The sequence below is a fragment of the Dipodomys merriami genome, unplaced genomic scaffold (genome assembly GCF_024711535.1).
Source record: "Dipodomys merriami isolate MVZ:Mamm:240054 unplaced genomic scaffold, mDipMer1.0.p SCAF_16, whole genome shotgun sequence".
In the NCBI taxonomy this organism is placed as follows: Eukaryota; Metazoa; Chordata; class Mammalia; order Rodentia; family Heteromyidae; genus Dipodomys; species Dipodomys merriami.
This window is the reverse complement of record NW_027202937.1, coordinates 26309272-26325461: the sequence shown is the minus strand read 5'-3', so window position 1 is coordinate 26325461 and position 16190 is coordinate 26309272. Positions and strand designations below refer to the sequence as shown.

Below are 16190 nucleotides of genomic sequence, written 5' to 3'. Positions count from 1 at the left end.
CACACACACACACAGGAACCTGTTAGTAAGATACTGTCTAGGAAACAGCCAGAGGAAATGCTACTTAGTTCATGCTATCTTGGGAGGTGTTTGGGGGCTGGGGAAGCTCGGGGAGGGGATGTAGGGCTCCCCGGGGAGGATGGGAAGCGTCTTTGTTAGCGCATCTGCCTTAGGACAACAGAAACCTAGAGGCAATGAATCCACTGAAGTCTCTAACATTGCTGTTTGCAATCCCAGGGTCCCATCGAGACAGCGAAGAAAGACTGACTTCGGGCATTTATTCCCCAAGCATCTGTTTTGCAGCCGGCACGCTTCTCTTCCAGAAGGGAGAGGATGAGCTGATCCTTTAGGAGGGCGTTGGACTCCGTGATCCGTCAAGGCCGGCCCTCGACCCAGGCCAGGTGCAGCGCGCACCCCAGGCGGGCGGGCTGCACGCAGCCTCGTGCCCAGCGGCTTATGCTGGAGGAATCAGTCACTGTAAAAGGGAGGAAGAGCAGGCGCGTTTTAAGCCCACGACTTCGAGAAGGATCCTTCACGCTCCTAGACTGTTCGGTTTAGGAAAGTCACTTTTCAGAGCAGCCCTGCGGCTGCAGCAGTCCAGCGACAATGGCGGCTGCGGGCAAGCTTTGCGCACCCTTGCTCTGGCTGGCTTTAAACTGGAGTCCTCCAAACGCGTAATCCTATCAGGGGAGAAAAGTCCTAGCGGAAGAAAAAGATTTGTTGATGTTCAGACACTCTCCCTGAACTTCTCTTCTGGAAGGTCGGGTGGGCCAGGGGTCCCGGTGAAATTCACTCGCTCGTGCTCCCTCACCACTGAGGGCTAGGAGGAAGCTTCCTCTCCCCGATCCACACAGCTTTTACCCACAGACTTGCGTCTTTCTGTCTTCCATGTTCTCAGCTCTTGCCATTCAGTTGCTTGTGTGTGTGTGTGTGTGTGTGTGTGTGTGTGTGTGTTTCAAAACTGTTATCTATAGGAAGTGTACTCATTACCTCACTCATGTAACTGTAACCCTCTGCATAGTATCTTTACAATAAAAAAAAGAAGTCATACCATTAATGTCCAACTAGAAAATTAGTCACTTCATTACTTTAGTAACATAAAGTTTCATTGACTACTTAAAATCAGGTATACTAATACTAGCTAACTTTGCCACTTGAAAAAAAACTGTTATCTATAATCAAAAGTATATATTTCATTGAATTGTGATACAATGTATATTTATAAATGTTTTAACAAGCCAGGTGCCATGGTTCATACCTGTAATCCGATCTATTCAGGAGGTTGAGATCTGAGGTTCACAGTTCAAAGCCAGCCCAGGCATGAAAAACTGTGAGACTATTGTTTCCAATGAACCACCAAAAAGCCAGAAGTGGAGCCAGTGGCTCAAGTGCTCTCTTTGAGCAAATAAAGCTCAGGGAGAGTGCACAGGACCTGAGTTCAAGCCCCAACAAAGACGGGGAAGTAGGGGAAGTGGGAGGGTGTTAACAATAACATCAGTAGACATTGCCTTTAAAAATACATAGAAAATAATTTGGCGTCTTACTGCAAACATCTCTATGCTTTTGAAATGGTCCGAAAGTCTCAACCTTCCAAACTAGAAACACATATAACCTTTAACATTAAAAGCAAATAATTTTCTGAGTCGATTCTGGTATTTAAAAAAATAAAATAAAATAAAAATAAAATCACAGAGACTCCACCACATTTAGTATTTTTGAAGAATTACAACATTTATTCTAAGTTGCCCTAAAGTTATGTGCTGCAAAACATGGCAACAGAAGAAAAAATAAATATAAAATAAACGAACAAATGTATATCCTATTGTTTTTAAATAGCTCCCAAAGATTTGAATGCATACTCTCACAACGTTTGAAAGGATGTATTTTTGTTCTCAAATCTAAAAATAATTATGAACTTTTCTAAGATTAATAACATTAAAGTTTTTATTGTCTAAAACAAGATAAATTTAACCTCTTTTGACAGTTTTTAGTATTTTTTCTGCTCTAGTCGTTGCATTGACTTAAATTATATTCATGTGGTCCCTGCCTTGATTACTAGTTTAATACAGTAAACACCTATTAATTCAAAAGGAAAGGAACAAGCCTTTAATCTGCCAGTTTTAGATTAAAACAGACGAATGAATGACTGGATATTTAAATAATATTTGCCGGGAAATGGATATGTCCAGTGTTAACATAGGAACTGTTTCCAAAGGACCCTACACGTGTGTAAGTCCTGGGTTTAAGTAGCTGGAATTCTCATTAGACCTCTTATATGTTTTGTTTGGATGTAGATCAATACCTTTTGTAAACACCACATGAAATACAGCGTCTAGCTCTGTGACAGGGCGAGTTTTGCACAAAGGATGTTTGAATGTGAGGGGTCGTTTTTAAAAAGAAAAATCTAGTCTCAATCTATTTTTGCCAGGTGTTGGGACAACAGGTCATCTGCTGACTACCTAGTCCTTGGCACCACTTAAGATTATAGGATGGGGGTGAAATCCAATTCGCTTTTTTTAATCCCCCAGAGGTGCTTTAAAACACACCAGACACCATCACCGCACCCACACCCCGTCTCTTATGCTATCAGGAATATATTCATCAGTGTTGGTGCAAATCTGGTTGCTACAGGAAAGATTGAAGTTGCGATCAATATGATCTGCTCCAGGTGGAGAGAAACTGATGGAGACTTTGGCGCGGGCTTTGCGGGCAGGTGCGGCGCGCCGGCAGCGGCGCCCACGTGGCCGGACCTGTGAGCGCCACCCGCGGTTCTCCCAGCCTCCAAACGCCGCCTTCTAATGGATTTCAGGAACAGGTTCATCCCATTACAGTTCCTGGAGGAGATTCAGCTCCTGGAGCGGGCTGCGATCCCGACCCTCCGCGTTTCCTACTCTTCCGGATCTCAGCTCGGAGGGATCACCGCTGAACGAGGCGACCCGGGACCGGGGGCGCTGCGGGAGCCTGGAGATGCAGGGGGTGAGTGAGCCCCGCGTGCCGGGGCGCGCCGACCCCTTTCCGTCTAGTCCCGGCGCCCGGCCCACCCCCGGTGTCGGGCTCGTGCGCGGGGGTCAGCTTTCGTCCGGGGTGCACTGAGCGTTCCTACTGTCTGAGGTTTGCTTGGAGTTCCTGGGCAATCAGTCTTCAGTAAGGAAGGATATTGGAGCAATCCCGTTCAGAAAGAGTGAGATAAGTTCATTTCCAGTTGTTCTAGATGATTCTTCCGCCTCCCTCCTTTCAGTTAATTGCAAGAAAAGACCATCTCCAAGACTGTGTTTTGGTACCGCGCGAGAGAAGCGCCTTCCATCTAAATAGTATCCTGGCATCTGCTGGGGGGGGGGGGGGGGAGTCTAGATTTGAGTCTTTGATTGAGTCTTTGTTTTTCATATTTAGAAATAATGATGGTAATAGTGTTGTAGAATACACTGACATGTAAAGATTTTGGTCAAGTTAATGGAAATCCGATTTAGGTTAAAACACTTTTTTTTCTTTTAGAAGAAATTAAAAAAAATATTGTGTGTATTGTATATGTTTTATACCCATCCTAGAGCCTGGGCACTGTCCCTGAGCTTTTTTGCTCAAGGTTAGTGCTCTACCACTTGAGCCACAGCTCCACTTCCAGCTTTTTTGTGTGTGTGGTTAATTGGAGATAAGAGCCTCTCAGATTTTTTTCCTGCTCAGTCCTGATCTCAGCCGCCTGAGTAGTTAGGATTGACATGTGTGAACCTGGCTGTATTATACTTTTTAATTAAATTGGTGGATTGAACTGAGAAGAATAATGGGACGTTATGTTTTGTAAATGTAGAGTGCAGCTCAGGGCCATTCCCCAAAATGAGTAACCTGTCCCTTGTGAGTGGTTTTTTTGTTGTTGATGTTGATGTTTATACCCCCAAATTTCAGCATTTCTACGTTACTCTAGTTCTTACATACTGTCAACTAGTAAATGGTAGAGTCAACAACTTTGTCACAAATATAACTTTAAAGTTGTGGCTAGGCTGGAGAGACTTTAAAAAAATTCTCATTCTGAAATAGTTTATTAATCTTGTTTCTATTTTATAGTCATTACAGATATCATTCTGTTTATTATAGACTATATATACTAAAGAAAGGCTGGATATTTTTTAAATGATTAAGAAAAACACTGCCAGGCTGGGAAGGTGGCTTAGTGGTAGAGTGCTTGCCTAACATGCATGAAGCCCTGGGTTTGATTTCTCAGTACCACATACACAGAAAAAGCAGGAATTGGCTCTGAGGCTCAAGTGGTAGATTGCCAGCTAGTCTTGGGCAAAAGAAACTCAGCGACAGTACCCAGGCCCTGAGTTCAAGCCCCAGACTGTCAAAAAAGGGAAAGAAAAGAAAAGCACTGTCTTTGCCTTAATGGCATGAGGGAAACAATACCAGTCTTTATTTTTATTTTGAGAGCTTGAAATGCATTTCTTTGGAATGATTTCTTTTTAAGGCACATTTTTATTTCACACAGGAAAACAGAAGTCCTTTGCTGTCTGTTGAGGAATATGAGGGGACTGGGAAGGCCCAAGATGCTTTCTGGGTAAGGAAGGAGTTCATCTTCTATTCTGTACATGTTCTTGCTAGTTCTGCAGTCTTGGTGACTCATCTGCATTATCATTCCTCCAGGGCTCACCCCAGAAGCAGAGAAGGCTTTGCTGTTTCCTCTTTTTCATCCCCAGTTTATAAGTCTGCACACCCAGATTGACCTCCATATTGGAGTCTAAATTTTTATTTATGTTTTTTTTTTTTATTTTTGTCGGTCATGGAGCCTGACCTCTGGACCTGGGTGCCGTTCCTGAGCTCTTCAGCTCAAGGCTAGCACCCTACCACTTGAGCCACAGCACCACGTCTGGCTTTTTTCTGCTTATGTGGTGCTGAGGAATCAAACCCAGAGCTTCACACATGCACTCTACCACTGAGCCACCGTCCCAGCTAAAATATCTTACCCCTTAGCACTCATCCAGCTGGAAGTGGAGAAACCTGAACCAAACGTGTAATTCCTTTCCTCACAGAACTTGCTGTGAGGGGACAAGGAACCAGAGCAGCCGGGCACCAAAGTAGGTATTATTGTGCAAAAGAATTGTGGGTAGCAGGAGGCACTCCACCTAGTTCTGATTAGGCTGCTTTGGAAGACTGGAACAACAAAAAAAAAACGTGATACCCACCATGTGAAAAGTGGTGGGGAACACTTGTCTAGCCAAACTGCCAGTGCAAAGGCCCTGCACAGGGAACACTTTGACTTATTCTAGGACCCGTGGTAGGAAAATCAGACTGAATAAGTTGATGGAGATCAAATCACACAGAGCCCCCTGAAGGGAAGGGTTTGGGCTTGTTTTGAGTCCCGCAGAAGAGGTGTCAGCAGGCAGAATCAGAGGCTTTTTTTTTTTTTTTTTTTTTTTTGCCAGTCCTGTGGTTTGAACTTAGGGCCTGGGCTCTGTCCCTAAGCTTCTTTTGCTCAAGGCTAGCACTCTATCACTTGAGCCATAGCACCACTTAGGGCTTTTTGTTGTTGTTGTCGTTTATGTGGTACTGAGGAATCGAACCCAGGGCTTCATGCATGCTAGGCAAGCACTGTACCACCAAGCCACATTCCCAGCCCAATCATGGGCTTTTGAGTTAGAGAATCTGAGTGTGACTCTATCTGGGTGGTCTCTGGAAGTTCCTGACCTTCCTCCTCCTTGCTTCTGCCTCCAGACACAGGGTGTCACTTCTCAGCTTGGTGGTAAGGACTGAATGAGAACTTTCAGCAGACACTTAAACATAAAACGCTTCACTCTGTGGGTACTCATTTAAGTGGTGTGACCTCAGATACTGCTTTCTTATTAAGTCAATGCTAAGAAGAAATGGAACTGTATACAGTAAAATGCCTAATTGAAAGATACTGTATATTGTAACATAGTCTGTGATCATTGCACTGGATTTTTCCTGCCTGGACTGGTTTTGAAAGATGATCCTCAGATTTCAGCTTCTTGATTAGCTAGGATTATGGGTATGAACCACCAGAGTCTGGCTAGATAGAGGCTTGGGTTTTTTTTTTCCTGTCAGAATGTACAATATTACTGCTCATCTTTATCTATGGTCATCTATATTTGAAGAGCAGATTTCCTTAAATTGGTTGTTTCTCAAATGTTCCCAGCCTTTGGAATGACCTTACGGGTTCCCCTGGGAGTCTTGGAGCGCTAATGGGTCTCCCCAGGTGTTGTTAGTTTTACCAGTGATCCAGGAGCCACAGTCTGAGAACCCTTGTCCTGATCCAATGGAAACATGACTCATTGGTTAAGTGATGGTTGAGGCTTCAAGACACAGCTCTCTGGGGGTGCACTTTCCAATTTTATTTCACACTGAGTTATCATCAATAATGAGATTGCCCTAGAAAACAATTGCTCTGGGGCAAAAGTAATTCACAAACATGATCACTTTTCCAGCTTCAGTCCCTTATTACCGATGCGGTCCATGGTAAAGGATTTCAGAAAATAAAAGACTATCTTCAGAAAGAGGATCAATTTCCTCAAAAATATAATCATCTCCTCTTAAATCATCTCGACAGATCACTAAATAAGGCAAGTATGTTGTTCGGGGGTACTAAAATACCAATGCATAACTATTGGTAAGGGGTTTGATTTCGTGTACTCTAATACTTAGGAACTGGACAGAAATGAATTTCTTCATGTTTCGCTGTTGCTAAAGTGTCTTCAGAGGTTCTTCAGAGATGACCTCAGTGAAGACCAGTGTTTGCTGATTCAACAGGGACTGATCCTGAAGATAAGTGCCACCATTTAATTTTATGTGGCTCTGGGTGGCTTAGAGAACTAATGTGAGAGTTTTTTTTTTTGGGGGGGGTGTAATTCAGTGACAGAATACCTGCTTAGCATGGGGGAGGGCCTACGCTGCATTGTGAGAAATAAGACAACTCCCCTCCCCCAAATGAGTGTATATTCACTTTACAACTTCCTGTTTCTTTGAAATCAAACTTGAAAATTAGCATTCATTCATGGTGCCTCTGTCCAATTGGAAATGAATCTCGCTGAGTCTCCTGTGTTTGTGTGGGCAGAGCCCTTAGGGAGCAAGAAGGTTTGACCAGAAATAAACTCACCACATCTGACAAGCCTTATGTAGTAATGGCTTTGATTTTAGTGAATTTACAGTCACCTGGAGAGTCTAAGCAAACACTGCCCCAGGGTCTGGTCACTAGGAGCTGTAATTTCTGGGACTGAGATGGATGCCAGGTCTTTCAGGTTTTCCCAGTCAGTATTGAGGACTGGGTACTTTGTCACCTTCAGCAGGGGGTCTTGGATCCCCCTCTTCAATATGCACAATGCATTGAAGGTCAAGCAAGAGTTGCTTACCAGAGGCTTGTGTTACTAACTTCTTGTTCAGCTGAAGATTTCTATGCAAACAGGATCTTTGTGTGTCTCTCTCTGTCTTTGTTTCTTCTGTGTCCTCTCCTCCCTCCCTACATTCCTTTGTACTAAGGATTGAACCTAGACCTTATGCTTGCTAAACAAGTGCTTTACCCCTTGAGCTGTGCCAACTTTTCTAAATAGCTGGGATTATAGGCATGTACTTTCATGCCTAGTTCAGAATTTTTCCTTTTGCTTTAGATTATTTTTCAGACAGGGTCTAATGTTTATGTCCAGGTTGACCTGTATCATGATCCTTCTATTTATGTCTCCTGAATAGCTGGAATGACAGGTGTAGGCCACCACACTCAGTTTTATTGGTTGAGATGGAGTCTCTCAAACTTTTTGCTCAGGTTGGCCTTGAACTGATCTTGACATCTGAGTAGTTGGGATTACACATATAAGCTACTATACCTGGCTTTAAAAAAAACAAAACAGTCTCAGGAAAATTGATACAAAGATAGTCATGGTTTTATTGAGCAAATATGTTTTAAGGAGTTGTTACAGAAATTTCTTTAGAATCACACCAATCTTATGAATTTAATATGAGGGTGCACAAATATATATTCCATAGAAAAAAAATCTCTAAGCTGGGAGCTTTTGGGAAAAGAAATGTAGCCAGTCTGGAGGCATATTTACTGCAACCATGATACTTCTGGAACACTGTACAACTTGTTCCTCTTTTTTGTGTCAGTCTTGGGCCTTGGACTCAGGAACTGAACATGCTCCTTAGCTTTTCATTCAAGGCAATCGCACTACCCCTTGGACCACCACTCTAGTCCCAGTTTTGGTGGTTAATTGGAAATAAGAGTCTCACAGACTTTCCTGCTTGGGCTGGCTTTGAACCACAATGCTCAGATCTGAGCCTCTTGAGTATCTAGGATTACAGGTGTGAGCCACCAGTGCCCACTTCATTCTTTTCTTATAATATTTTGTTTACCTCAGCTTCTCAGACCTGCAAGACTTGGTCCTGTGGTGGGAGGTGTAGGTTTCCTCACCTTCCCCTCAGTGTGGCTTTCGGGAGTTGCTTCTAGCTATATCTCCCATTTTCACTGATTTGTGAGAACTCCTGTAATTCTTTTTTTGGTGATGGTTTTATTTATTTACTTATTTATTTTAGAACTTCTATAATTCTGTCTCAGTTTGACTGTCTTTTGAAATGTTCTACATGGGCAACCTCAGAGACAGACCTAACCAGAGTGTTATAGCATTTATGGGAAAGGGTCTTTGGGGGCGACTTTACTCTAGTGAGAAAAGTGTTCCATGAAGATTGTTGAGCTGGTAGAACTCAGCGGCATGAGGTTCCATTGGTATCTCTTCTGTATACATGGCCTCCTGGCTTGAAAGAATCACAGGATTTCTGACCATGGAAGACCTTGCTTCAAGCATGTCACTGATGAGTGTCACAGAGGACTTCTTGGACAGCCTTCTGGTAAGGGAGTGGCAGCCACAGGGGCAGGTGACCAAGGGGATAGGCATCTTCATGTGACTGGTAAGACCTGCCTTTTTATAACATGTGAATTTTGTTAAAGGGTTCCTGTGTTTTAGGATTAGAATATTATATGAGATAGTAATGGATAGTATATGTATTGTATATAAAACCCTATATAAACATATATAACTATATATACATATTAATATGCATATGCCTGTATATGCCTATGTATATATATGTATATATAGATATAAAACCAATGATTACATATTTATATGATGTGTATATGTCTATCTAGATCAATATAGATAAATATAACCAATGGTATAGAAAGCAGAAAAATCAGCTAGACACTGGCAGTTCATACCTGTAATCCTAGCTATTCAAGAAGCTGAGATCTAAGGATTGCGGTTCAAAACTAGCCCAGAGAGGAAAGTCCATTTGACTTATCTCTTGTTAACCACCAAAAAGTCAGAAGTAGAGTTGCAGTTGAAGTGGTAGAGCACTAATCTTGAGCAAAACAAAACAAAAAACTCAAGGACAGTGCTGAGGTCCTGAGTTCAAGCCCTAGGATCAGCACCAACAAACAAAACCAAAACCAAAAAAACCAAACCAAACCAAAAAAAAACAGAAGTTGCTAATTCTTTTTTTATTTTCATTTTATTAATGTAAATATATTACACACCTAGTTTTAATAAAGTCAGTAGGCTTTTTCTTTTTTTGGGGGGTGGTCTGGTCATGGGGCCTGAACTCTGGGCCTGGGTACTGTCCCTCAACTCTTCAGCTCAAGGCTAGAGTTCTACCACTTGAGCCACAGCGCCACTTCTGGCTTTTTTCTTTTTGCTTATGTGGTGCTGAGGAATCGAACCCAGGGCCTCAAGCATGCAAGGCAAGCGCTCTACCACTGAGCCACCTTCCCAGCCCCTCAGTAGGCTTTTTCTAAGATTCTTTTCTTCTGTACCTGAAGTCAAGTTCAACTATTAGAAAATACTAGCACTCATGCAATAATGTTATAATGCATAATACTATTTTAAAATAATATAAGCTGTACTTTTTCTTTCTTTTTATTAGATTATTTGCCAGAGTAGTAGTGATGAAGGTAAGTATATTAGTTGGTACTAATTGGCTTTTGATTTTCTTTTTACATGTAGTTTATAAAAGGGGAGATTCAAATGGCTTGTATAGTTATAAAATGATACCCCCCATTAGTAATCAGGGAAAATCAAGAGGTTATTCTCACCATATATATTGGGGAACAAGTCCTCTCACATTTTGTGCACTGCTGGGACAGGGGAATAGCATAGCTATTTTAGAAGATCATTTCCAAGCATCTACGAACTAAAAATGGACATGTGCTGTGACACAGAAAGTTCTTTGCAGCTGGCAGAGGTAACAACTGCTCCTCTCATCAATAATATTCACAATTATATATAACATATAAATACTGTATAAATGTGTGCACTAATGTTCATTACAGCAGTACCACTCAAGGTACAGTCTTTGGCAACTTGCTTAGCGGACTTGAAAGCTTGTTAGAGATATCAGAAATGGAGTGGAGGCTCCAGGGAAGGTGCTTGGGTTGGCATGGTGGTCCAGGGAGATTGCGGCTTTTCTTTATCATTTGATTTTTTTAAAAGAAGAACTCATATACAAGTATTTTTCTCCATTAAAAAACAGAAACAGCACCACTAAGAGATTGGGGTCTAGACCACCTCGATGTGTTTCCATGGACAAATGTCTATTTTCTGGCCATCAGCTTCATAACTGATACTCACTGATGTGGAGGCCAGTTCACCACATCATCAGTGTGAAAACCAGTCCTCCGTCCCTCTGTCCCTCTGTCCCTCTGTCCCTCTGTCCCTCTGTCCCTCTGTCCCTCTGTCCCTCCGTCCCTCCGTCCCTTCCTTCCTTCCTTCCTTCCTTCCTTCCTTCCTTCCTTCCTTCCTTCCTTCCTTCCTTCCTTCCTTCCTTCCTTCCTTCCTTCCTTCCTTCCTTCCTTCCTTCCTCCCAATATTGGTGTTTGACCTCAAGACCTCACACTTGCTGGTGGGGGCTCTCCTATGGGAACTAGTCTACCAGCTCTGTGTATTTTTTTAAAATAGGGTCTCACTTTTATGCTGGGACTCTGTCCTATTTGTTTGTTCCTGTGTTGCTTGGATGACAGGTGCATGCCACCACATCCAGCCATTGTTGGAGATGGCACACACTTTCTCTTGGGCTGACTTTGAACCACATCCACTGATCTCCATCTTCCAAGTAGCAAGGATTGCAGGCTGAGCCACCACCCCTCACTGAAAATTAGGTTTTCTTAAAAAAATAACTTGACCAGATGAATAAACAAATATATTTATGCCTTTGAGAAACCAATTAATAATCAGTTCTACACATCATCATGGGACAAATGATTTGCATGAGGTTTCTTTGTTAATATTAAATATTGCTATAACTATGTTTTTTAAAGAATATTTTGGTACAGAGATTAGAATAATTAAATGATACTTAGGGGAAAGTGGGTTTGAGGATCATGTTTGGGTTTTCTTTTTGTTTTTTGTTTTGTTGGTTGTGGGGCCTGAAATCAGGGCCTGGGCACTGTCCCTAAGCTTTTTCACTCAAGGCTAGAGCTCTTCCACTTTGAGCCATTGCACCACTTCTGGTTTTCTGGTGGTTCATTGGAAAAAGAGTCTCATGGACTTTCCTGCTGAGACTGGCTTTGAACTGTGATCCTCAGATATCAGTCTCCTGAGTAGGATTACAGGTGTGAGTCACCCAGTGCCTGGCTCATGTTTGGATTTGCTGACTACATGATGTTAGTCATGTTGTAATGTTGAAATGTATTTGTAGTAAGGAGGTCTTGGGTTTGTGTGAGACATATTTTAGTTAGCCACTCAATGGGAAGACAATGTTTTGCCATTTTGAACCAGCTAAAGTTGACCCTGTGACTCAGGTGTGGATTTGTTCCCTAAGGATGAATGCATTGCAAGTTGTCTCCCCTGTGGCAGTATTTCTTTACGGAGTGGGACCCAGTGCAAGGCGGTTCAATCACTGTAGCACAGACCATGGGAGGATATTAATATGGGTCTCGTATGACTGGACTAGGTTACAAAGGCTGTTGGGTGGTCTCACCTTGATCTCTTGCCTTCTCTTCCTTACACATGCTCCTACCCCTGTGATTCCACTACCAGAAGTCCTCAGGGAGCTCAGCAGAGGATTTCACTCTGCTCTTGAGCCTCTAGTGCTGGGAGCTAAATAAATCTTTCTCCTTCTAAAAGGACTTAGCCTCAGGTATTTTGTTTGAGCAATAGAAAATTGACTTACAGCTATTAGTGATTCAGATGACTTTCTGTCTCTCAAGAGTATACATTATGGTAGCATTTTAGAAAACTTTCGAGTTAGGTTTTAATGTTTTTTGTTTAATTCAAGTTAAAGGTAATTTGAGATTGTGAATTATGGTGCTGTGGATTCAAAGTACTTTACATATTGGAATATTTCAGAAATGAGGGCCATCTTAATGCAGATCTGTGCTTTCTTTCTTTTCTTTTCTTTCTTTTTTTTTTTTTTGGTCTGGTTGTGGTGCCTGAAATCTGGGCCTGGGCGCTGTCCCTCAGCATTTCAGCTCAAGGCTAGCGCTCTACCACTTGAGCCACAGCGCCACTTCCAGCTTTTTTCTTTTTTGCTTATGTGGTGCTGAGGAATCAAACCCAGGGCCTCATGCATGCAAGGCAAGCACTCTACCACTGAGCCACCTTCCCAGCCCCAAATCTGTGCTTTTTTATGGCACTTATTTTTCCAACAGTCTTTATTTTTTTAAAAGTGAGCGATTATACATTCTGCACTGGGTGGTAGTTGAAGAAATTCAGGACCACAAGTTTAAGTATGTACTGTGTGTGTGGATGCCTTTTTTTTCAATGACTATGATTTTAATTGTAGCTGGAAGCAGACCAAGCTTTACCACGTCCCTTGTGTAGAACTGATCAATCCTAAATCTCCCCCCTCCCCCTCCCACCCCCCCCCCCCTTCCTGCTCTGCAGAAGTTATCTGCTTGTTCTTTGGGGCATGCCTTTGACAGATACTATTATGCTTCCAGGGAAAGCTCAGATGTTGGATTTCTTCATAAGTGGCTTAGGATTCTTGGTGGCAGAAAAGACCGTGAATCACTTGATTCAGCAGCAGGTGAGTTCAAAATAACACACAGGGGTTCAGTTGATGTCCCCCCCAAACCTCAGAGAAGGTTGTATATTTGTCTCTGTTTTGTATCTTCCTCATTTCCCCCAAGGCTCTGGGGACTCTGAACTGCATATTGGATGTTACACCCCGGGAAGAGAGAAAAAAGCTGTCCCTGTCAGAAGGCGCGTGCTGTCTTATGTAAGTAGCTTTGCACTTCATTATGCGAAGTTGCAAGGGCAAAAATCTCTCCTCTTTGTCTTCCACAGACTTCATCTCTACTAGATACTAGACTTGGGGCTAGGCAGCCAGATTGGAGAGAAAAAGGTAGACTTTCCTAGGCTCGTTGTTGTTGGTGGTGGTCATGGGGCTTGAACTCAGGGCCTGGGCAGTATTCCTGAGCTCTTTTGCTCAAGGCTAATACTCTACCACTATGAGCCACAACACCACTTCCAGTTTTCTGGTGGCTAATTGGAGATAAAGAGTCTCACTGCCCTTCCTACCTGGGCTGGCTTTGAACCATGTTCCTCAGATCATGAGTAGCTAGGATTACAGGAGTGCCTGGCCTTCTTAGGTTCTTTTTATATTAGGAGTTTTATGTATTTTCTTATTTATTGTGCCAGTACTGGGCTTTATCTCAGAGCCTGGGCTCTATGTCTCAGTTATTATTATTTTTTTTCTTAAGTACGGCACTCCAGGTCTTTTTGGCAGTTAATTGAGGATGAGGCTCACAGAGTTTTCTACCTGGGCTGACTTCAAACCATAATCTTCAGATCTCAGTCTCCTGGATAGCTGAAATAGCAGACATGAAACACTAGTGTTCAGCAATATTAATATGCTCAAAAATATTAATATGCTTAAAAATTGTCTTTAGCATCAAATGTGTGTCCTTTTCAAGCAGTAGGTTCTTCTTTTTTTTTTTTTTTGGGGTCCGGTCGTGGGGCTTGAACTCTGGGCCTGGGCATTATCCCTCAGCTCTTCAGCTCAAGGCTAGCGCTCTACCACTTGAGCCACAGCACCACTTCCAGCTTTTTTTTCCTGCTTATGTGGTGCTGAGGAATTGAACCCAGGGCCTCATGCATGCAAGGCAAGTGCTCTACCACTGAGCCACCTTCCCAGCCCAGTTCTTTTTTTTGTAAATTATATTTTTAACTTTTGTTTTTATTGTGGGTGTAAACCACAGCAGTGATTCAGGAGAGAATGATGAGAAACTGGAGAGCAGGAGCTAGAGGGAGGCTGCATGTTCAAATCCTGATCTTCCACTTCCACTCCAGCCCGTTCCTCAGTCTGTTTGCCCTGAACATGGGGTAAACTACTATTGCCTGTGTGGTAGAGTGATTCAGGTCCAGCCAGCCAATCCATTTAATGACCACATTGAGTGCTTTTAGCCAAACCAACGAGGCATGGGTTTTGCCCTGCTTTTCAGGTGATGGAGTTTGTTCTTTGGGGGAGGAATGTTGGTGATCCCGTTACAGTGATGTAGTTTTCAAGCTGTAGAATTTTAAGGTATGGTTTTAAGGCAAGAGGAAAAGCAGCATCCTTTTGTGAACGTTGGACCTAGACATGTGACTCTGTGGCCCACGAGCCAGCATGGAGGCCATGATCATAGAGCAAACTATAGTGTAGGGGCTAGGCCTACAGGAGGTGACTATGAGCCTGGTGCTCATAGTCATCATGACTGCTTATTCACTAGTCTTATGGGGTATCGTTTATGCATTTGAATTTATCCTAAAATATTATTGAATACATTAACGAAATCACTGTGGCTGGTGGTCTATTTAGATTTAGAGAGCACCTGACCTGATGTTTCCTTCAAGCTTTCAATAGAATCTTGGGATCAGACTACTTTGTTTCTAGAATGTTTGGAATATTCTGGACATGAGAGGTAAAATTGGTTAACACAAAATTCAACAGAATTCCCAGTGGTGCCATTATTTGTTTTTACTTTAATACTAACAAATCAATCCATTTATTATGAGAAACAGAATTACCACAAGGTTTCTAAACAAATAAAGTCTTTAAAATGGGAGATTTGCTGGGGATGATGAGGGGATCCTGTAATCCCAGCACACAGCAGGCCAAGGCAGGAAGATAGTTCAAGACCAGGGTGAACCATAGAGTATGAGACCCTGTCACAACAATTCAATGGCTAGGGGGAAGTCTAGTGTAGAGCCCTTGCTGATCTCAGCAAGATCCTGCGTCAGCCCCCAATACTGGAAAACACAAAACAAAACAAAAAAACAGAAGAGATTTTTTTCAGACCTTAAGAAAAAGATCAACCTCACACTTAGGTTGAAATTCTGAAATTAACATATACTATGGGAAATTCTAAAGTGAAGGTGTAATGTGATGTGATCCCGCTATAACTCTGATCAATTCTTATTTATTTTTGTGTCAAACCTGGGGCTCGAACTCCAGGACTGAGTGCTGTCCCTTTTTCCACTCAGGGCTGGTGCTCTACCACTTGAGTCACAGATAAAGAGCCAGTTGGAGATAAGAGTCGCACAGACCTTCCTGCTTGGGCTGACTTTGAACCATGATGCTCAGATCTCAGCCTTTTGAGTAGCAAGGATTATAGGTGTGGGCCATGGGTGCCTGGCTTGATCTGACCGGTTTTTAAAATAAGATAAAACACATCATAGGAGAGAACAGGATCAGCTATGTCTTTCTGTCAGTGTCAAGCTGTGTGAAAGGACACACGCCCCCAGAGGCTGGTGAGGTCACAGAGTTATAAAACTCCAGAACTGTAGCATTAGAGGAATCCTTAGAGGTCTTCAGGCTTAAATTTCCCCTGTGAAGGGGAAATGGAGCCTCAAAATGTATAGCAGTCCAAACTTCTTAAAAGTCATAGAGAACTGGGTACTAGTGGATCATGCCTGTAATCTTGGTTGCTCAGGCTGAGATCTGGGGATTGCAGTTCAAAGCCAGCCTGGATAGGAAAGTCCATGAAGTTCTTATCTCCAATTAACCACCAAAAGGCTGGGAACAGGGCTGTTACTCAAATGGCAGAGCACTAGCATTGAGCACCAAAGCTCAAGAACAGTGCCCAGACCCTGAGTTCAAGCCCAGGACAGGCACCAAACAAAAACAACCATAGGGATCACAAATATAGAAGCTGGAGAAGATTTTTCTATACAAAGGTACCATTTTCACACTGTAGAAATTCTGATGTTTCATCTGAAATAATT

The 16190-nt window shown here is 42.6% G+C and overlaps 1 protein-coding gene across 1 annotated transcript in view; it reads left to right on the top strand.

Annotated features, from left to right (window-relative positions):
* The first annotated feature begins 606 nt into the window (after positions 1-606).
* The window catches only part of Sycp2l (synaptonemal complex protein 2 like), a 68341-nt gene continuing 52757 nt past the window's right edge, over positions 607-16190 (top strand). The window contains exons 1-10 of the mRNA XM_070023323.1: positions 607-674; positions 2591-2713; positions 2832-2976; positions 4478-4546; positions 6432-6566; positions 6649-6768; positions 8734-8838; positions 9913-9940; positions 12926-13011; positions 13115-13203. Coding sequence (XP_069879424.1) covers positions 607-674; positions 2591-2713; positions 2832-2976; positions 4478-4546; positions 6432-6566; positions 6649-6768; positions 8734-8838; positions 9913-9940; positions 12926-13011; positions 13115-13203 — 968 coding nt within the window. The remainder of the gene's footprint in view (positions 675-2590; positions 2714-2831; positions 2977-4477; positions 4547-6431; positions 6567-6648; positions 6769-8733; positions 8839-9912; positions 9941-12925; positions 13012-13114; positions 13204-16190) is intronic.